Source organism: Wyeomyia smithii, chromosome 3, assembly GCF_029784165.1.
Source record: "Wyeomyia smithii strain HCP4-BCI-WySm-NY-G18 chromosome 3, ASM2978416v1, whole genome shotgun sequence".
NCBI lineage: Eukaryota > Metazoa > Arthropoda > Insecta > Diptera > Culicidae > Wyeomyia > Wyeomyia smithii.
In genome coordinates this window covers 56,983,314-57,010,118 of record NC_073696.1, presented here as the reverse complement: position 1 = coordinate 57,010,118, position 26,805 = coordinate 56,983,314, and the positions used below count along the sequence as shown (strand labels likewise).

The 26,805-nt window shown below is 38.6% G+C and overlaps 2 protein-coding genes across 4 annotated transcripts in view; both read left to right on the top strand.

The window, feature by feature from the left end:
* The window catches only part of LOC129727817 (protein quick-to-court), a 59,712-nt gene extending 49,023 nt beyond the window's left edge, over positions 1-10,689 (top strand). The window contains exons 3-6 of one of the 2 annotated variants that reach the window (XM_055686020.1): positions 422-1,420; positions 1,477-1,716; positions 8,826-8,915; positions 9,338-10,689. In XM_055686020.1, coding sequence (XP_055541995.1) covers positions 422-1,420; positions 1,477-1,716; positions 8,826-8,915; positions 9,338-9,541 — 1,533 coding nt within the window. In that variant the 3' untranslated portion in view covers positions 9,542-10,689. The remainder of the gene's footprint in view (positions 1-421; positions 1,421-1,476; positions 1,717-8,825; positions 8,916-9,337) is intronic. The other variant, XM_055686021.1, reaches the window with a different exon arrangement.
* A 2,990-nt stretch (positions 10,690-13,679) lies between these two features.
* The window catches only part of LOC129726753 (polypeptide N-acetylgalactosaminyltransferase 5), a 98,999-nt gene continuing 85,873 nt past the window's right edge, over positions 13,680-26,805 (top strand). For both annotated transcript variants that reach the window (XM_055683814.1, XM_055683813.1), the window contains exon 1: positions 13,680-14,669. The gene's annotated coding sequence lies outside the window, so the exon portion shown is untranslated. The remainder of the gene's footprint in view (positions 14,670-26,805) is intronic.

Below are 26,805 nucleotides of genomic sequence, written 5' to 3'. Positions count from 1 at the left end.
TCTGGAAATAGCTCTATCTCGAAGTTGATTTGACTCCGTAGGAAACATGTTAAGTAGTCAAAATAAAGCTATTTTATTATACTTTCGAAGAAGAATATTTAAAAATAATTAGTCCATCAGTCGTTGAATGAAATCGCAAATTTTTTTTGGGGTTCGCGCCATCATTTTTCGCTCGCACATCTGGTCCATCTCAGCGGCTAATTTGATCCAACCTAAATTGATGGGGTTGATATCCTTTTGTGATGAGATTAACCTTGTTGTCACGATATCTCAGAACTACCCACCACCTGTAGAAGACCGAGTTCCGTAACGGAATGCAGCACTTAACTTTTACTTTGCTTGGCCACAAAAATATGCATAAATGTTATATATACAGATTTGAGTAATTCATACGATATTCATCTCCAATCTTTTCTTTCAGTCACTAAATCTGCTCAATTCCGGTCACAGTGCGAGTTGTAATAACAGCGCCCAGAGATCGCCACGCCGGCCGCACACGCCTTGCGAATCGACCTCCGGGACGCCGGGACACAACACGGGCCTGCGCAAGAGCAGCCTCAGCCCGAAGACGCCACCGGTGTCGCCGGAATCACCCGGCACCAGCTATCTGGACGACGATTTAGACTCGCTGCACAGCTACAGCAGCTCGATTGCGAGCGGAATGTCGTGCGATCATCCGTATGTGGCACGCAACGGTACCACGTTCAGTGGACGCAAGATGAAATATGTCGTGCACTGCTCGAGTCACGCCGGTCAAACGGGGGAGGATTACCTCACCCCGACCCAGCGGGCCCAGCGTCAAATCAGGCGGCTGAAGGAACTGCTTACCCATGCCCGCATGGACTTGGAGCAACGTGATAGTGAAATTTTAAGACTTACCAAAGAGGTTGTTGAGCTGAGACTTTTCAAGGCGTCGTTAAGCTCCCCGGAGGAACGCTCGAACTCTAGTGATGCCGTGACTGTGCGCGAAAATACAACCAATGACGCGAACACCCCTAGCTCGCAGGGTATCTCGCCGATTGTAGATCAACCTGATGACGGTATAAAGGCAAGCCCTCGACATCAGCTTCACAATCATGGCATCCACCAGGTTCAGTTTATCGATAAAATGTCTACATCGGAAATGCAAAGCTCTTTCGCCGATTCCGGTCACTTCGAGGACATTACGACTTCGTCAATTCATTCGAAAGATTCGTATGTGCACACGCAGGATCGTGCTTGCGGAAGTGACGAGGATATGAATGCCGAGAAGCAACGGCTGATCGAAATGTACGAGACACGCATCGAAGAATTGGTCAAAGAGCACCAGGCAGAGGAGCAGGACATTCGAATGTCTAACAATGATCGCATCGAGGCCCTGTTGCAGAAGTTAGCCGAATCCAACAGTAGATACTGTGATCTGGTTCCAGACTACGAGCAAGTAAGTAACGCATCAACACGTGTTTTTAAATGGAATTCAATAATTTACATTTTTAGGCTAAGGAGCGCATCCGCGAGTTGGAAAAACAGCTTGAGGAGCTCCACGCTCAGCTCCAGGCCCATGAGGATAAAGCTAATAAGATATATCTTCACATGTACACCAAAGGTCAGGGTGGCGAAAGACACCAGCAAAATGATCGTTCACTCGAAATGGCCCGTCAGTCTCCCAGCCGGGTATCGGTACCAGAATTAATGCAACAACTTCAAGTAACCCAGGAAGAATTGGAGAACATACGGGTGAGTTAACGGAGCAACTTCACTCCTCTCATAGTATTCCAGTATTCAGCCTGCGAGATGAGTTTCCAGAACATCATACTGGCTGTCTTTTGAAAGTTGTGCGACAACAATCGTTCCCAAACCGATTGCTTCTGTCTGTTTTCCGACCCACTGTGCTCCTGACACGTTTGACCCCAGCTGTTGCGCCTGTTTTGCTACCACGTGTAACCAAAGCACATTTTGCACCTCGTAAGACATTGAACACCCTCTGAGCTTTCAGTCGGAATAATTAGTCTCTGTTTATTGACAAGATGACGATGGTCTCATCCACCCTAGCTCGGAGCTGTTTTCCGCGACGCGGTTCATTTGCTATCGAGGGCGTCACAACTTCATCTTTATTGCATTTCCAGCTGCTGCGAATTGTTTTCAGCATTTGACTTACTGTTTTGAGCCCAAAGTTGCGCTTTGGGCCCAAAGGCAGTCAGACGAATGTAACTGCTGTTCGTGCTCTTACGCCTGTGGATAATTTATCCGGCGAAATAGGAACTGTGTTACACGTGTGAATTGCGTTTTTGATCTGTGTTTTTCGTTGAGAAAAATACGTCAGTGCGGTAACCGACGCCGCCGCACGCTCGCACATGATTTAACATTAGCTGAGGTTTCACTGAATATGTTCGCAGTTTGTTTCTGCATTAAAATGTTTAAATTTTTACCCGGTTCAAACTCCTCGAAAATGGTTATTTTATGCGACCCAACGAGGTTATACTTTCATATCAGTGATGGACGTTTCAGAATCAGAAAAAAATTCCTCTTTTTCACAAATACACTAAAATATGCAAAAGGTTAAAAGGTTAACGAATAAAAAAATACCTAAACCGCTATCAATATTCACTGTCGAAATTCGGTTGTTTTACCCGAGTCTCGTCATGTGCGTAAGAATATCGCAAGTCGAACTGTCAAATCTGAACAAAATGAACAAGACAGGTAACACCACATTGAGGAGTATTGTAACAAGGTACACAAAAGAACGAGTTTATTTTTTATACGATATTCTTTCACTATTGCTAAATAATGAATTAAGAATGCTCCAAAACTGTGTTATCCCAGTAAAAAACTACAAAACCGCTATTGAACCCGTTTTCCGGATGTTTTCTCCCAGTTTGGATATGTAAAGCTAGGCGTGATCTAAGTGCAACAAAAATATCTTAACTCATCAAAAATATTTATAATTACGCTACATTGGGCTCTGGTAGCCGCAAAATGTTATCCACTGTTTGGACCACTGGTAATTCCGGGGATCGAAAAATGAGTTATACGTTTTGATTGTATTTTACTGACATTTCCACAGATTTTGAGATGCGCCTATTAGTGTCAGATAAATTGTACCGCTAAAAATAAAAAAATATTACCAGGATTCGAACCCTGTTTTCGTCGTCGAGCACATCAAACTTGAAATTGCACTCGGCAATAACATACGCTTGCCGTTCACTAAATAATAATCTTGCTCGCAGAAGCGACGAGAACAAATCCTTGCGCTTGATTTGCTCCCAGCAGCAGGCAGATTTGACAGTCCGGAAATGGAGAGAATTCGACACCAACGATTATTTCTTTTGTGATCAGTTGGAAATCTTAAATGTCAATCTATTAGTAAGGCTTACATGTGATATAAGCTGTACTATTCACCTGTGTGTAGAAACTCCACCTTTACTCAATGCAAAATTCATGTTACTATCACAGGACGGAATAATGCACTTCATCTTTCACAACATCACACGATAAACGTTACAATAACGGTATATCCGATAAAAAATCGCAACAAAATTGGCGAAAGAATCCGCAACATAAATAAACAAACTCGGAAATATGAAAATATAACCACGGTTACCAGCCTCCCCTACTCGTGATTGCGCGTGAAAACAAACGTTAAGGAACCATTGCACAGTGGTACAGAACGGCAATTTAGGCGGACATGGGGTTTTCGACGCGATTTTGTGATTTTACAGCAATACTTTCCATGGAGAAGTTGCTTCTTATATATAGGTCTATATATACACTTGAATGAAAATTAGGGTGGTGCTTAAACCTGCAAAATATAACAACTAAAATTCTTATTTACGAAAAAAATGTTGAACTATCTTTGGCAAAGTTGTAGATCACTTGATATTATAAGAAGACTACTTTCTTGTAGCTCTTGAATTGACTGAATTAGAGGAATTCTGCTTAGGGTGGCTCTGAAAAAACAGTTTTTTTGCTCTATTATTTTTATTTCAAATTTCTCAGTAAAGTTGAGTTCAGACAACTTTTAGAACTTTAAAAGACGCAACTTTTGGTTGCTAAACTTCGAAGATATCTTTTACGGGTGAAGATTTATTAAAGTTTTAATTTTTGAAATACGTTTTTTTCAAAAGTTGATATCTCTGAATGGCGCAAATGAAAACAATATCTTCTGGTTTCATTTGGAAGAGCAATTCGTGTACTTTATCATATGAAAAAATTAGAGATATACTTTTTCTTGAAATTTAATAAAACTAGTTTGAATCTGCTAACTTTTGTCAAAAAAGTGTCGCCAACTTAAAATATTTTTAAGTTTTTTTCATTTATAGTTTATTTATTTGGTTAAACTACTGTACATATTTTTCGGTAAAGTTATAGAGAAGCTTAGTCAAGATAACTTCGCACATAAAACCACCTATATCCCTCAAATTGACTGATAGAGTGTAACTTTGCCTGATGGATCCACGATTTTTCATATATAAACTTATTTTTAACTCTATACACTAGATGCGTGTTGAACTTGTAATCATATATTCACTTTAAAAGTTACAGTTTCAAAAACTAAAAACACTGATCACTGGCGTATCGTGGTGGGGCGGAGGAGGCGGTCTGAAGTGACATCCATTCGAATATTTTCATGCGTGTCACTTCTAGAAGTGTGACATCCGCGAAAATAATAATCAATTACCATGCTTCAGAGGTGACACTCACGAAAACTATATGCATTTTCTCCTATTGGTTGTAATATAATTTTTATTGCGACTTAGGGGGGTGACACCCAAAATTTTATGCCCCGGGTGTCACCTAGTCACGCTACGCCACTGACACTGATGTAACTTATAATGTGAAGATATGTTGCAAAGTTCAATATGTAATATGTAAAGGTTGCCATTGGCGACAGAATGGAAGTTTTAAAAACTAAACAGAAAGAACTATGCTGGGACTTTTTTTTCGTATGCCTGGAGAGCATTATGCAGAAGTGCCACTGCGACAAATACTTGTCTTTTGTATCTGAGAAATTGGTTGCAAGTATGAAGCAAAATATATGTATATGAAAAATCGTGGATCCATCAGGCAAAGTTACACTCTATCAGTCAATTTGAGAGATATAGGTGGTTTTATGTGCGAAGTTATATGTACAGTAGTTTTACCAAATAAATAAACTATAAATGAAAAATTTTTACTTTTTTGACAAAAGTTAGCAGATTCAAATTAGTTCTATTGAATTTCAAGAAAAAGTATATCTCCAATTTTTTCATATGATAAAGTACACGAATTGCTCTTCCAAATGAAACCAGAAGATATTGTTTTCATTTGCCCCATTCAGAGATATCAACTTTTGAAAAAAACGTATTTCAAAAATTAAAACCTTAATAACTCTTCACCCGTAAAAGATATCTTCGAAGTTTAGCAACCAAAAATTGCGTCTTTTAAAGTTCTAAAAGTTGTCTGAACTCAACTTTACTGAGAAATTTGAAACAAAAAATAATAGAGCAAAAAAATTGTTTTTTCAGAGCCACCCTAAGCAGAATTCCTCTAATTCAGTCAATTCAAGAGCTACTAAAAAGTAGTCTTCTACAAAATTGCTTAATATCAAGTGATTTACAACTTTGCCAAAAATAGTTCAACTTTTTTTTCGCAAATAAGAATTTTAGTTGTTATATTTTGCAGGTTTAAGGACCACCCTAATTTTCATTCAAGTGTATATATAGACCTATATATAAGAAGCAACTTCTCCATAGAAAGTATTGCTGTAAAATCACAAAATCGCGTCGAAAACCCCATGTCCGCCTAAATTGTCGTTCTGTACCACTGTGCATTGGTTGGTTCAGCATGGCGGCGGCTCTAGTTACGCTCGCTTTATATGTAATCTGACATCCACTTCTAGCCCCTGATACTAACGCATTGGACGCATAGCAGCAGTTTTCTGCGACCTTGCCAGTTCAAAATTATTCTATCGATGAGTTAACATTAGATGCAGTTTTGCCAGATGTGGTCGAAAAATGTCTGTAACTGCTCGAAAAAATGAAAGGTCGTTTTGAAATCGGAAAAAAATCACCTCATGTTCGAAACAATTGCGCTCGTGCGAGCAAAAATCTACACACATTTTGAAAAATTCTGTGCAAATTTAACTGCAAATTAATAAAAAATTTGGACAGGGACACGGAAAAATTTCCTCATATCCTATCCCTGATGAGAACGCCGCTTGTCTGATTAGATTAAAATTATTATGTCAGTTTGATCAATCAGTTCGAAAAATATAATCAAAGCAGATTTAACTAAAGGTAAGTTTAAACTATTAGACTTTTCGGTCTGATTTTGACCACTGCAGAATACGAAAGTCTGCTCGATTAACCGTTCGACATACTTTGTCGAACCTGTTTGTTTGGCGGTGTTCACACTGCTTGCACAAGTCGAAAGGAAGAACTGCCAAATGAATGTCAAATGAATTAATTTCTCCATTTCAATATTCGCCAGCACACAAAAAAACGAAAAGGATGTTTGTTATGGAAAGCCAAAGCAAAAAATCACAGGAGGGTTGTGTGCAAAGCCTCGACCGCAAGGTTGAAGTAGAATACTTTTACAAGAAAAATAACACGGCTGCTTGCGTTTTTACTAGTAAATAAACGTTGACTAATCAGATTAATCGAGTTTTGCGCTAAGTTGCTTGTCATGGTTGGGGCTTGACAATTTTTAAATTTTGAGATAATGAAATTTTTTCGGATGTCTTGCTTATGACTGAAGGAAAAGATAATTCAGCACGTTCTGAGACACGGAGATAAAGTAAAATTCATAACTTTTACAAATTTAAAAATGTAAATGAACTCAAGAGAAAACATTAACTCTTCAATCATCAGGTTTTTATTTCATCCTGAGTGAAAAACTTATTTAACATTCAAAACTAGACGGCTCATGTGTTGTCAAACTGAGTCAACTTTTCATTGAATGCATTTGCTAGTGCCCTCTATCGCACAGAGACTGCATTTCACTAAAGTGCCTCACTGCATCAGCTGCTATCGATGCTGATACCTGCTGCAACTGATACGCTTTCCGTAGCCGTGCCACAGTTTTAACCGCGATACGCTGCCATTGGTATCAGCTGTTCCTGCATCAGCTGGCCCAGCTGCTATCGATGCTAAATCCGCTGCAACCAGTGCGCTATCCATTGCTATGCCACAGCTTTGGCAGCTATCCGCTATCGCTGGTATCCACTGCACTGCTACTGCTGCTGTTAAGGGAAGACGACTGCTGTTGTCGCTGTCTAGAACTATTATGAGCAGCTTCGGCTGAAACAGGCTTTTATATAGGCCAAATAGCATGTTTTAAATTGCAAGGTATATGATTCTGTTGACCTTGCTTGGGAAGCAATCATATAACGACCAATCAGAGGTCGAATTTTCCGTTTTGACAAGGCTTGACTATTTTCAATAGTGCAATAGTTTGAATAATAAAATTACAATTATCTTCATTTGGGAAGAATCTTAGAAGATTTTCCAATCTATTGCTGCAAGAACGAAGGAAATCCATCGAAAACTAACCGATTTATTAGCATTTGAAATTGGACGTATTTTTCACTTTTTTCGGTTTTAGATTGTCATTTCACATCCCTATGTAGCCGAACTTCCTGAGAGAAGTATTCTACTTCAAAACTGAAAAAATCAGAGGTTGCTATGTTCTTGGAGTCGAACGAAAAATAGAAACGTTCCTATTATCAAACGCCATGTCGAATCATAATATCGAATAGGTGTAAACGTGAACCAACATTGCATTCGATATACTTTCGAGCAATCAGCTCGAATCAGATGAAAAAATCAGATAGTCTAAACATACCTTAAGGTAACTTGTTATCATATCGTTACTTCCAACTCTTTCGTATGGCGTTATTTGACAAATCGAGTTTGAATGTATTTTATAGATTATACATATTGGAACTTGTAATTATAAGAAACCCTCCCATCTGGTCTCGAGGTACGATGCTGGCCTAACAAGCCAGTCGTCATAGGTTCGAGTCCCGACTCGGAAGAGACTGTTAGTGTCGGTAGCATCGCAGCGCTAGCCCCGCAATTGTCCTGTACGCTTAACAGTTGGCTGCGAAGTCTGTGTAGCAAAAAACAGAAGGTCAAGTTCCGAATCGGAATGTAGCACAAAGACTTTGACTTTGCTTTAATTATAAGAAACAGTTAGAGAATAGATCAATCCAGAATTTCATACACAGCTTTTATAGGTTGTTCCCATAATTGACACGTGATAGGAATTTGACTTTGCTTCAAGTAAAAATTGATTTGCGATCGTGTTATTGATTGTGAAGGTGCCAAAAAACGCCAAATCTTTGCTAATCAAAATTTAAATGTCATATGCATGACACTCTTCATGTGTGCTTGATAAAAAATTTTAAGTTGGCGACACTCGTGATATTCCCCTTTTATGTTAAGTCCAGTGCTGTAATAGGACTGATATTAAAACATCTTATACGTTATTTAACAATTATCTCATTTTTATAAAGAAATGGGCCGTATTACAGAAACTTCAACAATCATTTCATATCATTTGAATTCTGTAAAATGGTTCATAAACATTTTTCCATAGCATCTTTTCTGTTTCAATGAAATTGAATCAAATAAATCTTCAAATTTCACGTTTCATACTATGTTAAGCACAGCCCTTTTTTCACCGTCACACTCTGCCTTATTTTCAACCTTCTCTTGTTCTTGTTGTACGATGGCCAACCAATCCAGTATCGTGTAACAAAAGGCAGCTTTGGCAGGCTTCACACAACTCACACAGTCTAACTCCACCAATGATTTTATTCTAACTTTTGCATCCTTTTCCTCGATTCCCATTAATTCTCCCTACAGGATACAAGCTATCAGCCAGAAAGCGGAAGTTCACAGGTTTTACTGAGTGCAAAAGAAGCCATCTCGCTTTGGCTTTTGGGTGCCCGGAAGGTTTGTAGCCGAGAACAAAAAAAAAAATCAAATACCGGACTCGTTAGACTTTCTTTTTTTTTTCGTTTGATTACCATACTTTTTCAACATTGGTTTTTTTTGCCGCGAGTTTAGCATGATTCACCCGAAATCTACCTTTCTTTATTAATAGATATGCATGTGATTAATTTCTCAAACCAACCTTTATGGTCCGCTTAGAACAAACGCATCGATTGACTCGTTCAAATAATATCCAGTATTCTGGCATGGCAAATATTCTTTTATTTGAACTATTTTCCTATTTCAATTTCTCACTGTAGTGACTCTCTACCCTTTTCTTGCACCTTTGAACCAACTTACTTTCTGCACTGCTATCGCTTCGCAACGTTTGCACGTTCATTATTTAAAACCCTGCGTAACAATCTCGCCATTATCCCTTCCAGACCATGTACAAGCGGCTAGTTGATGCGCAACAAACGAAGAATAAGGTCGATCCGGAAGTTACACTGCAGTTCCTGAAGAGTGCAATCTACTACTTTCTAACGGATAAGGAGAACTCGCAGGGACACCTGAATGCAATCGAGAGCATCCTCGGATTCTCCGATACGGAAAAATCTAACATTGATAAGGCACGGGCGTACAAGTGAACAAAACGATGGACGTGAAAACAAATGTTGTTATACTAGCTAAGATTTTAATGTTATTAACTATTATATCAAATGCAATTAAACAACGGAAAGAAACACTGGCTAGTGGCTGAATCACTTGCAATCATATTATACGAATCACATTTGCAGTAGAAAATGTGGCTATAATAGATTTTCGCTGCTATTTCTGCGACACGCTATTTTATTATTAAGTTCCTTTTAATATTTATTTATCCTACCCAATACAGGTATCATCAACCCATTTAGGAAACTACATTATGTACGATGGCTTACAGTATTTTCAACTTGAAGAGAAAAAGAGTTTATTCTAATAAGTTGATAGAAGTATTATTTCTTGATGATTCACTATTCTTTTATATTCGGGCATGCTTTCATTATTATTTATCTGAGGATGAGGGCATAATAGAAAATTATTTTTGCATCAGTAAAATAAACTTACCGATCGATGAAATAATTACCACTACACAGTCTTGTGAATATTTATGTAAGAACCATTACTCATCACAGCTCGATAGAAACCAAAACAGATACGTCCACACAAAACGTGAACTATGGCTTTCGATACTACATAGACCTCAAAAGTAGCTGCAACATACGGTATTTTGCTAGAACAAGAAACAACCATTAGTTAGATTCGCTGCTTTTTGTTCTCATCGGCTGAATTCGCGGTTATACAGTTTGAGGTCACTCTCTAAATTATCAGCCGCGGATTAATGCACATATTTCACAACATATGTTCAGGCTTGAAGCAAGAGTACGTGATATTTTATACGAGAATAGCAGCAACTCAGCCGTTTTTCCATCAGTTCGGATAGTGCCTATTTTAAGCAGAAACAAACGTAAAAGAAAGTTCAGAAATCTAAATATCGACATTTTTGATGTTTAATCTAACGTTTCTCGACAGTTAAATCTAGAACGCTTAAATTAGCTCGATTTGAATAAAGCCTAACAAAATAGACTATCCAAAAAAAAGAGGAGAATGCAAGATTTTAAAAAATAACTATGGAAATACTGGAATGGTCTGTAACTACACGCTCTAATAGAAGTTGGTTTATGGCAATGGAATTTATTCAATTGTTGCATATAAAGCACACACCAAAATAGAACAATGAAAGATGAGAAATGTACGAACCTGTGTTTTTATTTTAAACTTACCGACAGCCACAATATTTCAATAGCTCACTTTACCACTTTATGATTTTAGTAAACTTTCCTGGTCATCATCAGAGATGCACTTGTTTTCAACCTAAAAAGTGCAATACTAGCTTCTCTTCTCGGAGAGAAGGTACGGAGGATTTGGACCGCATGGCACAGCACTACCTGAGCGGCGGCACAATCAATGAGCTGGGTACCGGCTTTATAGTGTTCGGCATATTGCAGAGTCGTGTGATCAAGTGGCAGGCGATCAGCGACAGGTTGTGTTTGTTGAGAATAAAAGGCCGGTTCTACAACTACACTATCCTTAATGTACACTGCCCTCACGAAGGAAAATCCGATGTAGAGAACGAAACGTTCTACTCACAGCTGCAGAAACTCTACGATAGCTACGATCAACTTCGCAGTTTCCCGAGGACTGGCAGTCCGAAGTACCTTCTTTCCCCGAAAAAACATCCACAAAAGCACCTGGAGATCACCTGACCAACGTACAGCAAACCAAATTGACCATGTTCTCATCGACGGCCGGTAATTTTCAGACATTACAAACGCATGCACCAATCGCGGTGCGGATATTGGCTCGGACCACTACCTAGTTGCGGTAACTTTGCGCTCAAAACTGTCGACCGTAAACCACGCGCGCCATCACCGAATCCCGTGGCTTAACATCAAGCAGCTCCGGAACCCCCAGACTGCGGAGGAATACACGCAACAGCTGGAAGCGGTACTACCCACGGCGGACGGGCTTGGCGCATCGCCTCTCGAAGACGGCTATCGGTGAAACCGCAACGACGACACTAGGAGTGAAGCCAGGTCAACGAAAGAGAACAAGGCCAATTATAAACGGGCACGGAAAGACATGACCAAGATTCTCAGAAGAAAGAAGCGCCAGCAAGAGAATCGTGAACATGAGGAGGTGCTAGTGATACGCGGAAGTTCTACGAGAAGGTAAACCAGTCTTGCAGAGGCTTTGGCCGCAAGCCGACATGTGCAACGATGCGGATGGGAACCTTCTCACGAATGCCAGCGAGGTGGTCGACAGGTGGAAGGAGTACTTCGATGGACACCTGAATGGCTATACAGTAAACAGAAACGGAGCAGGAACTGACCTAGGAGCACAAGCAGCAGATGACCAAGTACAAGCCTCCGATATTCATGAAGTTCTTCGTGAGATCGGGAAGCTGAAAAACAACAAAACTCCTGACGGACTGCCGAGTGAGCTTTCCAAACATGGGAGAGAGCCGCTAGCTAGAGCGCTGCAATGGGTCATTTCCAGGATTTGGGAGGAGGAAAAACTGCCAGACGAGCGGATGGAGGGAGTCATCTGCTCATCTACAAGAAGGGTGACAAGCTGGAGTGCCGCAATACCGCCTACAAAATACTCTCACAGATCCTGTTCCGTCGCCTATAACTTTTAACCAGAAGGTTCTTGGGCCAGTACCAATCGGGTTTCATGGAAGCCCGTACCACCACGGACCAGATCTTCTCGATCTGACAGATCTTACAGAAATGTCGCGAGTACAACGTGCCCACACATTACATCTTCATTGGCTACAGTCGATCGAGAACAGCTATGGCAGATCATGCACGACAACGGATTTCCGGATAAACTGACTCGACTGATCAAGGCCACCATGGCACGAGTGATGTGCTACGTGCGTGTTCCGGGGATACTCTCGAGTCCCTTTGAATTGCGCAGAGGGTTAAGACAAGGTGATGGACTTTCGTGTTTGCTGTTTAACATCGCCCTTGAGGGTGTGATCAGAAGGGCGGGCATCGACACGGGGGGCACGATTTTCACAAGGTCTGCTTCGCGGATGACTTTGACATCAGGCGGAGAGGAGATTGGTCGGCTAAAAACAATGAAATTACTGTGGAGAAACACTGGCAAGAGCCGTTCCTTACCCTACCTCTTTTTTGTTAGTGCGAATCCATGCTGATATATTTTCTCAATAAATAAATAAATGTTGGAACCTGAACTCCAGCATTTGTTATTTATTGATGTGTTAACAGTATAATGACCACTCATTAACAATTTATTTAAACCTTATGCAGGTTTGTTTCAATCATCTAAAAGTCATGTGTCAATTTTATGCTTGATTATTTTACATCAAAATATTCCAGATCCTTCCAAAGTTGCACTATATGGAATACTAACGCTGAACCAGTCATATTTCGGTTTATCTCAAATGTGTTCGAATACAGGTTTGAAACGTCATAAGTTCGAGTCCAGAAGATAAAAGATTATAATATAAATTAATGTCAATCTATCGAAAATATGCCACGTGTTCTTGTTTTTTTTTACTGAAAAGCAACGAAAAGCTACTGTAAAATGTCATTACGATGTAATTTTTCGCTATGTTTCCACTTCTCCTGTAGTGTAACTCAAAAGATTCAGTTTTTGACGAGTACGAAGTTACAAATCCAACGAAGACAAATAATCTATTTTAATGGAAGTGGTTCCCGGGACTGAGACTATGGCCATTATGCAGGTTGTACCCAAGCAGGTGTCCCATCTACCTGTTCTCTAAAGCGAACTTATGAATTTATTCCGAAATATATTTCAATCCGACAAAATCTCTGCCCCCTGAATCGTCTAACTTTATATACAAATAAAATTTAAAGCCCAGTTAAATTTGGTTAAAGTTTAACATCGTTGGATAATCATCTTTATGTATAAGATTACCACGATTATTTTATGATTTATCATATTACGGTACGAAATTCCTTAGAAATAGAGTTTAGTCCGACAAACTGTATCGCCCCCTGAATCATTCATATCCCCACACAAATTCGACGTTCGACCAATCCAAATATTACGCTTGGTTTTGACATTTCCGTACCGAGTGATGACGTCCAACTTGAACAGCACAGCTCTCACAAACACTACCGTTATTGCGAGCTTTTGTGTTACTCGACATTAGCTGTTGTAGCCGTAGCAGCATAGCATCAACACGGCAGCAACGGTGCTGATACCGTCATAAAAGTAGTGGACGTGAAGGCGAACGGTTCGGATCGTCATTTATGGGTGCTTGGTAGCGAGTGCGAGACTGCCCTGTTGGAATTTGTTCCAATTAGACTTTTCGTGGATCGTTACACGTTTCATCAAAGAAATAAAAATAGTGTCGATATTAAAGGGATCAATTGACGTTTAAGTGGTCTGTAACATCATTGAAACAGTGGCAGAACATTGCGGCAACATGCTGTTTTTGCAGTCGTCTTTTGTGTTTTATTGACACCGTGTCATCTATATGGAAACAGACGTGCTGCGTGTGTAAGTGAGAATGAGCCTGATGAAGAATTTTGTTTTGCAAGTGTAGAACCTGGAAGGTTTAATTTGCGTAGGTTTTGTTATTTTGTGTTCGACTGGGTTTAGTATCAATAGATTTAGATTAGAGGTATACAAATGTGATTGCAGCACGCAGTGGTTGGAGTAATGAGCAGTTAGGCAGTGGGGGAAAATTATAAATTCAGGAATTACCACTTCAGGTGGAAAAAAGAAGTATTTTCGGGTAGTGCGTACGTGGAACGGAACGAAAGTGCTCCCAAAGAGAGAGTTATTTTCGGGAAATGCAGTAAAACATAAATGATAATGATAATCAGCAAATCGTAAAGCCATCGGTGTCTGCTGCACTCCACGGGATGATAATTTCTATTTAGTTTTCTCGCCAGACCAACATTTGAAAAGTAAATATCGCGTACCATTTGCACGGTAATGGAATAGCAGCGTTTTCGAGGTCGTCAACAGCGGAGGAAAATTGGGTAAAGTGGAATCATCAATTCGGCTTTATGGGGAGAACCGTAAACTAAACTACGAGAGTGGTTGTTATCATATGTGATTGGCGTGAACTCTGCAGTAGTATTCGAATTGTCGACGTTGCGTTGATCCTCTTCGCAGTCGGGGTGCAATCGAAGTGCCGCTGGCTGGCTCTGGTCTGCTTTTATTTTCACGGTAAGTGTGCTGAAGGCAATGCCACAATAATAATAAACGAGCATGATGATCTTGTGCTGAATCAGGATCATTATCTCATTCTGGTGATTTGATAGCAATATGGGTTTAAATCACTTTAATGTACGATGAAGAGTCAGAATCGCTTCCCAAAAGCTTTGGTTTCCATGAATCAAAAAGTGTCACTTAGAAAATTAATCATATGCAAACCGTGCTCCAAATCAATAAAAGTATATCTACCTACTTTTGTAAAATGTGCCAAGATTTTTTTAACATGGGACTAACTTCAAGGACGCAAATCAAAATTTTTCTAGTGTCTCGGAAAAACGTTTTGTGTGAGAGTTTGGGATTCGATGAATGTGCGAAAATCAATCGAATATCCATATTTCTTGCATAAACTAACACGAATATTCATAAAGCTTTGTAAATTTTTCCAGTTTTCCGAAGGTCAATGTTTTTTTTTCAGTACATTTCTAGCTTAAAATCATTAGGATGTGCTACAATTTTTTGCAGTTCTCAACATTTTTCTTGAAACTTTTTGTTAAATGACTTAAATAAGGAACTAAAATGAAAGATAGAAACTTGCTTTATGAATAAACATAATAAAGCTGGCCTTCACAAATACGACATCACTGCTTTGCAACTCAGAAAATGCCGAGAACTTCCATAAATTTGAAACCATTTTTTTCAAATTGAACCATTTGAGATTTATTTACACGGATTTCTCAACAACCTACTTAGCGAGACATGAACCGCGTACCTTTCTCCAGAGCAAACAATTGAATTACTGGTTTCAAATTTAGCATCGCTGAGATCGAAAAATTTATCAACTCTACCGGAAGATGCTGCCGAACTAGTGCTTACCGGTGAAAGTATGCCCCGAGTTGAACTGTGTCACACTAATCGGGCGGAAGAAAAAACTAGGCGACTGTAGTCACACGGGCCATACTGATCCGCACGAGAACTTCCTCTGAGGTGAGCACCAAGTTCAAGTCTGTGCACCTGTGAGAATTCGATTGTGCATTGTTTCCTTCCTGGCATTAGCCAGTGCGCGCACTGCTGGAGAGCAGCGACACGCAACGCTAACCGCTTTTAGTTTTGTTCAAACCTATGTTTAGTTATGCTAAATTCAACCGCAATAAAACCGCCAAGTGTAAATAGATCTCGTTTCGTAGCAGCACATTCATGCTGAGCTGAATGGAACATTTTATTTCACTCCGATGTTTCTATTTATCGGCCGTGGTCCCACTCAGTTCGGAATTGATAGGGGAAAGTAAAAGTCTCATTTAGTGGTCGCATTGTACGGTGCATGTCTGATATTGCAACAAATCTATGTAGAAAGTCAATTTCGATTGGGCGGGTATGTTTATTTTGTTTCGAATTGGAGTCGGAGTTCCGGCATGAAGCATTTGCTGATTACCCGATCCGATTCGACACATTTCCCAGATTGTCTTAGTATTATTTTCCATACAATGAACCGCCTGTTGTAGTCAAAGCCACTATCGACAAACTGCAGAAAAATGCCGGTGCGAAAGTAAGTGTGTGTAGTTTTTACCATCACAGCCAGTCAAGTTTTCGTTCTTTGCTTTTGCGTGTAACCGGTTATTTCGCATCTTTCTACCGCACTCCGATGGTCATGACCGATCATTAGGTGACTCACCATAAAAGACTACAGTGTAAGCTCAACTTGTTTAGTTGTGGCGGCGTTTTGACATTGATAATGTTACACTGATCACAAAACTATACTTGAACACATTTGCAAATGGATATGATTAGTGCTATTAATCTTTGAACATTACCATGTTAGGCACTTTGCCAGTTACCACTAAAGGAACGACTATAGTCACTGTATTACTAGTTTGGCGAAAACATACAGTCACAGACTTACTATGGACTCTAAAGTAGAATATACAACCAATACAATCTTTATTTTCAACGATTAGCTTTGATCGAGTGACATGTTGGAAAGTACAAATCCCAGCAGTTTTTCAACAATTCGGGAAAAGCTTATTGCAAATGTTTATTCACTTCACCAGACTAGTGATGCAGTGACTCCAACGTAACGAACCGGTTATCATAATGAACGTGCCATCGACATGTGTATGTGTTTGGTAGAGCCGCATCTGTTCGCGTTAGTTAGCATGAGCAGCTTTGCAAAGCTCAACTCCGGCATTGGGTCTACCCAATACAGGGCTCGACTCCGCTTAGACCGTATCCACTTTTGGCATTCGTTTATTCACTTGATTCCTACATCATCATTATTGACTCCAACGCATCATCATCATCATCATCGATATGATGGAACGAAAAACCATTAGTTAGAGTTGCGGATTGTTCATCTACACGAGGACGTGTGATTTTGGGCTTAGAGGTTATTGTGCTGGGCAGTAACGGAAATGACTACTGGTTCGATATGCAACCGGGTGTAAATAGGAGTTGCTCAAGCGTGCCTCCATTAGGCCATCGCTGCCACAAATCAGCTTTTGATTTTTCTACTTCTTTTACTGTGTTATGTCTTATGTTCTGCGTTATGTTACAATGTTTAAATATGTTTCCTAAAGATTATCTCTAAGCCAATCAATTAATTAAAGCATTTTTTCACGATTTCAATCTTAAAAGATTTTTTGCTTCTTTCAAGCCTAATTGGAGATTGTTTCACTTGATTGCTTCTGCTTATTACTAACACGATCAGGATGTAATCATCATCATTCGATTATCTGGAACTTTTTGCTTTTTAGGGTAAATCCTTATTTTTGAGCAGTAAGCTCAACGGCCTTTTTTATGGATTAGGAATAAAAATCACAAAAATAAGGTTAAATGGGGCAAAATATATCCCTTCTATGATCCGGAAGTGAATAAACCGAACAACATGCGATTCTCCGAAGCTTTCTACATTGGATAAGCTCATGTTTCAGTCGAAAATTCAACGTAGATAAATGTTATATGGATTTTATGATTGAAATTACAAGAATAAGGTGAATTGTAGTGAATTATACCACTTACATGATCTGGATTTAAATGAAACCCTTGACAGTCGAATTCGTGCAAATTTTCACATATAAGTTTGAACAGTAAACTGAGCGGCGTTTGTTGTTATACACGTTTCAGCACGAAAATCACATAAATAAGGTAAAATAAGGAGAAATATACTATTTCTCGGGCCGGGAACTAAATGAAACCATCTCTATTGAATCTTCCGTTAATGTATTCGTGGCTTTTGTTCAAATATAGGCTGAAAATAAGCAAAATAGACAATCGACTTATTGATCAATTTTCCTTGAAAAATGTTGTATTTTGCCGAGTTGCCAGCTCGGCGGTGTTCATTCAGTGAATTATAAGAAACTAATACTGCTTTACAAAAATATACAGGGTGATTGGGTTGGGACCACATTTGATGAAAAACACTCTTCTACGCATATGCCCTAACGTTAATCTACTCGGAGTTATTCAATTTTGAAGTTTCTTGGGTACTCTTCAGAGAGTGGCTCTAATCTTGAAGTCATACCACTTAGTGTAGTTCTATTAGTTTCATTTGAAATCGAGAAAATTCTCTACTAGATACAGCTTTTACATGTCTTAACGAATGTAAAAATTACTATTCTGGAAGCAAAACATTTTCAAAAGTCGTACTGTTTTAATCGTATTTTGATGTTTCCTCACAAACAACCGTGGTTAACATTATTGTTTTTATAGCTCAAATTGAACGTACAGTTCGTTTTTCGACACCAACTCTCTATCTGCTTTAATTTCGGAGAAATTTCAATTGTGAAGCAAAGTTAGAGCCATTTTATAGAAGAATATCCAAGAAATTAACGTTAGGGCATATGCGTAGAATAGTTTTTCATCAAGTGTGGTCCTCTATCAGTCTCCAAAATATTCCCAACAAAAAACCAATCACCCTGTTTACACAACAAAAATAAAAAAAATTACGAAGAAACTAATAAATAAAACTAATTTTTAAGTTATAACGCAACTTTAAACTTGAATTTATAACGCAACTTCTAGTAAAAAGTTCAGAATGAAGAAATGAAAAACAATTTTTTGAAATTTTTCCGGAAATCTCCCGTACTACAGGTTCCTCTGAGGACTTCCGGATGAAAAATAGCAATTTGTCGATGAGTTCTTGCCCGATTCATGATTCTACGGCCTTGCGAGTGGCCTTCCGGCAGTTAACCGGATGAATGATGCAACTTCCGGCAGACACCTCGTACTATAAATTTCCCCGTTCACAAAACAGAGCGGCTATGCATGCCCTTCTCGCTGATTGTCAGCCACAGCCACGCCTTCTATGGGAACTTGGTGTGTGAAATGAACTTCACCTCGGAGCTCACTTTCTTTGTGAGAGAAGTAAAATACGAAGTGCCCTGCCAGTCGTTGCCATCCAGGGTGAAAATGGTCTCGTCGTCCATCACTACCGCCACGTTGCGATTCGCCGGGAAAATCTACTTCATTGCCCGCAGCTTCGAGACCAATAGATGGGACTGCCGCTTCCTGACATGTTCCATGTTCGCCACAAACTTACACAAACTTCAGGATTTGCGCGTTTCTCACACGGATTTTAGAGTTCAATGGATCTGATGCCGAGTTTAGAATTTACGTGTTTTTTTACAAGGATTTCGAATAAAAAAGTCGGTTATTACGCGAATTGTTTCCAAATCGCGGATAAATTATCAACAACAAATTTTAAAATATGCGTTGATTCTACCAGACCATTTTTTCTGTTGTTAGTCTTGATTCACACGTGGAATTAGATTTGCTTTTCAGCCTTTCTTGAAAGTATTTAGCAGACATAATTGATAACTTTTTCGAGTAGAGTTGAAAAAGTGGCTCCAATGTACTGCTTTTAGGCTTTTTCAGGTCGTTTCTTAAGTTTTTGCTTAGTCTGAGCTTGATGTGGGGTCTTTTGTATTCTTCAGCTCAATTTTGGTGATTCTAATTTTAATTTGAGATTATTTTGCTTTTTGATATTTGCCGGGTTTAGGGAACGTTTTTTAGCGATTTCAAAAAATCTGAACTTAATTTTGAGACTCAAAGGAGTTTTTCGACTATCAAAGCGATAACTATTCATTGATGTTAAGCATAATTTTGATTTATTTTGTTTAATGATAATCCCTTAGAAATACGCTAAACTTGATGTAATTGTCACTTTCAACTTTTTCTAACAAAACTAGAGGTTTTCTGTGATTCTATGCCTTGTGCAATTCTGAGTCTAATTTGAAATCTTTTTTGTGCTATCTTGATATGCTATCTCTAAAAGGTTCTTGGGTTTTTGAGCTTAAGTTAGAATCTTTGTTGCTCATCCTTGTGTTGTTTCCGGTGGTGCTTTGGCCTATTATGGTTGCGTTTCTTGTTTTTTCAGAGATATGTCTCAGCAGTGGTTATAGTTATTTCCATCGATGTTGAACATTTCTGTTTCCAGAAACTTATTTTAGCTTTTAAGTTTAGATTTCGCAGATTGGTTATGTAAGTTATTTTTGTATCAAAATTCAAACAAGATTGCCTTGCAGATAAATCCAGATTATTCCCCAAAGTGTCTGTAATTAATTGTCTCGCATCCTGATTCAATCAACAATGCATAGTGAATTTCTAATACCCTGCGAAAATGGCGACTCTGTGGCTTATCAAAATTATACCAACAAGCCAAGAAATTTTATATAAACCAAACAGTAAATTTCTTGACATGGAGACTTGCCAATAAAAACTGTATCGAAATTCCCTTCACGCTGCCGGCCAGCTCCATGCTCTAGTTTAGCGGTGAAAAAAAAAAAACAAAATAGAGTAGCAGGGTAGAAAAACACCATCGTGATTGTATTGGATTGGAAAATGTGCGACCACTGTGGAAATCGTTCTGCTTGTTTAAACAATTTCCAGAAAGCAAAGTAAACTGCTGGTGCGATTCCTCTCTAGCTCTACACAACATTTCCAGCATGTTCCATTTATAATATCCCCCCAGATGACGACCCTCGAATGGCTGCTGCACCGGACCAATTAGGGCACCATATGTACTCCGTAGGAAAGGAATCGGTCGTCTCAGCTTTCGTTGTCGGAACTTTACCACTGCTAAAAGGCGGTACCCTTTTGGCTTTCCCACTTCAGTCTTAGTAGTATTGTTTGTTTCACCTGTTTATCTTGATGTTCATTGGGTAATGGTTGCTGCTGGTGTTGCGTGGACTCGAACTGTTATGAATTGACTTCACAGTTTGTTTCTTATAAACCTTTTTTTTTTTTTTGAAGAAAGCAAATTTTGTTCTTTCCACAAATTTCTTGGTGCAAAGTCCACACTACCCTTTTTGTTTCTTTCGTTAATACTGTAGCAGCTGTGCTCTTTATCATATATATTGTCTGTTATGCAAGTTTATAAGCTAGGAGCAGCTAAAACCGCGAAAAAAATTATGAGAAAAACTTTAACATTTCACTTACACCGAATCTGTTGTATTTATGCTAAGAGTTTCAGCCGTTTTTGTGTAGGTATGTGTATTTTCTAGGTATTCAAGATTTCAAAACAAAACCACACAAACAAATAAAGCTCGCAGAACTTTAATGCAATTTGGTTACGATAAACTACCGCTGCTTAGTCAACTTGCTGCTACTTCACTTGAGCCGGCTAGCCTCGATGTGGCTATCAGTTCTTCGCTCGAAGCAACAAGTTTCTTCGGTGATGCATTCATCAAGCGACAGAACCAGAGATGATGCTTAGCACAAAAGTGCCTATACTGAGTCTGGTGTCGAAGTGCAACGATATGTGGGTGTACTGGATGCTGACAGTACGAAGGCTTTGCTAGCATCCTGGTGCATAAAAACTCGGGAAAGAATAACCTATGCAGGCTGTGGTAGCGCAAAAAAAAGTCATCACATACACCTGTAAACTGCTCATAGGCCAGTTAGTTATTTGTTTGCCTCGGGCTAAAAAATGCATTCAGAGCGCGGCCTGTGTGCTTACTGAGCGGGTGTTAATTAAAATTCTGCCAACCGGACCCCGCTGTTCGGGCATACGAACAACCGGACTCAATTACGTTAGGTCTTGTTTTCACTATCGTATGTGTTGAGTACCCAGAAAATGTGAAAAGCAGACCCATTTTTTCCACCAGTAGAAGAATAGTGGCGGCTTTGCTGAATACCGCATTCATAAAACCCTAGCACATGTTTTTACCATAAGGAATCAAGGAATGAATGCATGATTTGAATTCTCATCATTATTGTACACTCCTGGTGAAATCGTGCTTGAAGGATACTCAGATTTCAAGGAGAGTTTTGAATATAGATTGTTCACACAATGTTGAAGTTAACATGGAAATTCCAATTCAATTTTTCGTTATTTGGGTTAATGTTATCAGTGAGATTGACAGTAGAACAGCTTAGACTCGCAAAAACAGATGAAATACTTGATTTTAGTTTGAAAAAAATCGAAATTCGATAATTTTTGCTTGGATGTACAAAGGAAAAAATATATCTCGAGAAACATTTTATGTCGCAGTTGAATTGAAACATAACTTTTCATAGAAAATAAAAAGAACCCAAACTCTCAACCGTTCAACGCTTGTTGAAAATTTCATCTTGTGACGGCTCTTTCTATGTCTTCATAACAAACGAGCCCAACGATGAGGATTATCGAAAATCCGGAAGCTATTACAAAAGAACAGATAAAATCCTTTAGGGAGGGAAAACTAAGCGAGCCCAGAAGACCATTTTCGCAGTCAATGAGCGCTGATTAATATTCTCGTCCGGCTTCGTGAAAAGTGATTCTTTTGGCTGAAAAGGGCGAGTTTGCCTTTTCTCTTTCGCTTATCACTTCCAACCAAGCATTCCATAGTAGATGCCACTCGCGTCCATCGTCTATGCGCGATAATGGTATACAGGATGAACCCTAGCGAGCTGTTGAAATCCTTCGACATTTCCACAGTGCGGCATTCGATGTTTCGATTATTCTGCTCACATCATGTGTTGTTTCGAAGCTCATCGTCGCCGTCCGCATGTGAAAAAGCTCCATATATGAACTACTTTTACTATAGATTTCGCCGGATAATCCGGAGCATATGTTTCGGTTTAGATGGTGTACGTCATGCGCTTGCAGCTAGGACAATTCCACGAAAAAAAGTGGGAATGCTCCTTTCTGGGTCGGTCGTTCTTTCAGTCGTTGAAATGGTATGATTCGTTTAAAATATGGTTTTGATTTCCCGACATTTTAGAACCACCGAAATGTCCAGAATCAAAATCGATTTCGCTTTTTCATAGATATTTTTTTATTCAATCAGAATCGGCTGTCAATGTGATTGCACAACTTTTCCTCATAGCAAAAATAACAAAAAAAAAGGCTGCAAAACTTTGCACGGAATACATTTTTATAACCTCACAATTTTCCCATTTCTAGTCACTCATGAGGGTTGCATTTGTCACATAATCAAATGTGCTCTAGAGTTTTCCCTTTGGCAATATGATGTAATATTCGATACATCAATACCTTGTTGTCTGTTAGTATGTATATCTGCTACAGCACGTGTGCATAATGGATGCTGTACACCGGATTTGCTTTCCGAATTAGTTTATCTATACAGTGTTTGATAGTATATTTTAGGCGTGGATGCTTGTTCCAGTACGTAGTTACAAGTTGAAACAATTTGATAGGAAAGTATACATAAATCATTCATTTATCACACGCAATGTCAGGTTAGAAAACAGCATCGATCACTGTTTTAACCTGTTTCGAATAATACAACGGTAAAATAAAAGAAAAACAAAACTATTAAAATCGAAATGCCTATTGCGGTTTCGATTAACCTGAGATTGCTTGAGCTTTGCACTCGTTTGATATGGTTTTCAGAATATTTTGGGCATCGATACCCGTTGTCGTTACCCAATCAAACCCGTTGCCAGAGCACCGTGTGAGCGCGTGAAAGAGAGAGTACCAATAAACCAAAACCGCTGATGATGATGATGATGATGGTCCCGCCACATACCCCTACAAAGGTTTGAGCTGGACGATTTATCTATAGATAATTAATGTAGTCACATTTAAATCAGTTATACAAAAAAAAAAAAACGAACTGATTTTACCTCCAGATATAAATTTCTTCAAAAACTGATTACTTGATTCACATCGGTAAGAATGTGAAGAGCTATAGAGCTACACAAAACTAGCACAGGGTTTTCATGACCTTCAGCCAGACTAACCACAACTACTTCATGATTTTTCTCTAAGCATTGTTAAAGAATCCATTTATATCTGAATTCCGCGCGCGAGGCTCAAACTTATGTAGTCACTTTCTATTATTTTTTAAAGCTACAACAACACAAAGGAAAAAATCCATCATCACCACCGTGACGAACACAGTAGTTTTTGTTATTACATTACATATTAAAAAAGATCTAATATAAAATATGAATAAAATTTTACAACACAATCAGATCCGTTCGTAAAAACTTCGTCAGTTACATTCTTCAATAGAACAATAAATAAATAGATAGGTTCCAAAAATAAATAGTTCATCCAAAATAAATCCGTTATTTAAACTTCGTCAGATAAACTCTCGTCATTTTATAAAAGTTTTAATTTTCGTTCTGTACAACAGAAACTTTCACGTGTGAAATACATTGTCTCTTGAACTCCGCAAGCGTTGGTGCACGTTTAACATGTCTTGGCATCGAATTGAAAAAAATTATACCTTTATAAAACAATGAATTTTGTGAAGCTCTTGTTAGAAAGAAAGGTGTTCTTAGTTCATCCGCGTTTCTAGTGTTATATCTATGAAAATCTCTTCCTCTTTCAATTCGATCACACAAATATTGAGGTAGCAAACCATTAATTATTTTGAAAATGAACACCATAGACAAATAAACAATTCGTTGCTTCACGGATAACCATTGCAAAGCGTCCAACATAAAGGTAGAGGAAGTTAATCTATCACAATTTAAAATCAAACGCATTATTCTATTCTGCAAACGCTGTAACCTCAATAATTGTGTGTTATTGGCCAAAAACAAAAAGGTAGGGCAAAAATCCAAATGTGGAGAGATGATTGACTTGTATAGCTGTATTTTACTACTAATCGTTAATTCGTTTTTCAAACGGCATAGAATTCCATACTTTTTGGCAATTTTCTTGATGACATTGTCAATGTGAGCGTTGAACTTTAGGTTGTCATCAATAATCACGCCAAGATATTTAATCTCCCGAACGCGACCAATTGCCTCATCATCAATCAAAACAGAGACATCGTCATTTACAACGGTGCGCGAGAAAATCATATATTTAGTTTTATCTATATTTAATTTCAATTGCTTATACTTCAACCATCTGTTCAGAGAACGTAAATCTTCGTTCAAGTGTGAAACGGCTTCTTCTACATTCTTAGCTGCAATGAATAATACGGTGTCGTCGGCAAAAAGATTGATATCACAAAAACGTAAAACTCGTCGCATGTCATTTATATACATAATGAACAAAAGGGGCCCTAATACACTTCCCTGTGGAACTCCAAGATCATTCTCCACGGGACTAGATACCGAATCATTAAAAACAGTCCGTTGAGTTCTGTCAGACAAATAGCTCTCAAACCATCTGAATGCAGTACTCGAAATTCCAAAGCGCTTGATTGTGTTCAACAATAAGGGCCTAGAAATTGTCTCAAAAGCGCGTTTTAGATCCAAAAAAACAGCAAATATTGTGTCTCTATTCTCTAAGTTGTCTTTCCATTTTGCTAGTACTAAGTTCAACGCGGTTTCACACGAATGGCCTTCCCGGTAGCCAGATTGTTCCGGAATTAATAACGAGTTACTATTTAAATATTCTAACAGCTGACCTTTAACAACAAGTTCTAATATCTTTTCTAACGTGTGTAACATGTTGATGGGACGAAACTCTTCGGCTTTAATCGTTCCAGCAACCTTTTGAATCGGAACAACCAACGATTCTTTCCACACTTTAGGCACGTACCCAGTTAGCAATGATTTATTAATAAGGTTCAGCAGAGTGTGACCAATAACATTGAAGCAATCTTGAATGACCCTAGCATTTACATTGTCTACTCCAGCCGTTTTACCTAATGAAAAACAAATATTTTTAAGGTCATCCATTGTGATTGGGTGAAAACCATCAAATCTACTATTAACGTTAGTCGGCTGTTTTATTTCATCCGGTTCATCGACCAGTTCAATTGATTGATTGATCAATGAAACACTATTGATGAAATAATCATTGAACTTACTAGCAATTACTTGTTCTGTTTGTTCTAATGTGCCATCAAAAGTTATGGACCGCGGTTTATTATTACTAGGTTTTAATAAAGATTTCAAAATTTTCCATAACTCTTTGCTGTTGTATTGATGCTGAATAATCTTCCTCTGTATATATTCACAACGCGTCTTTTTTAACGTTTGTGAATACTTATTACGCGCGATCGTGTACTCCTTCCAATGATTCTGCCTGTTAGACCTACAAAACTTTTTGTACAATTTATCCCTCTTGCGTTTAAGGCGCAAAAGATCAAAATTGTACCAGCTGTTCGAGTTTTTCAGAGAAACTAATTTGTGTTCAACTAATTGATTCGTACACGTTTTCAAGATGTTTGTAAGAACAGCTGCCGAATCATCTAAATTACGGCCCGCGATTGGAAAATCCAAGCTTCTTTCAACAAGATTCGAAACAGCCTGTTTCGAATATTTTCTCCAGCATTTCAATTTTATTAAATCATTATAATCATTCATTATATCTAATACATTAATCATCAATGTCTCATGATCGGTTATTTTCAAGTCGGAATTCGTAACTGAACGAATAGAATCAAAATTGGAATAAACATGATCAATCAAAGTTCTACTTCGCTGAGAAATGCGCGTATATTCGTCAACACTTTGTTTTAAATTGAAAGATTCAACTAAGCGCTTCAAATGATTCGAATTTGCATCATCACGCCAGTTAATATTGAAATCACCAGCCAATATGTTCAATTTACTAAAATCAAGAAATTCCTCAAGCCAGTTTTCCAATATTTCAAGGAAACGCTGGTCACTGGTATTAGGAGAATGATATAAAACACCAAAACTACCCAACTTCATGCCACGAATTACTGTAATGCCCAAGAACCAGTTACCATCCTTAGCTTCGTTTCGGCAAAGCTCGAACTGAACCGATTCTCTGACATAA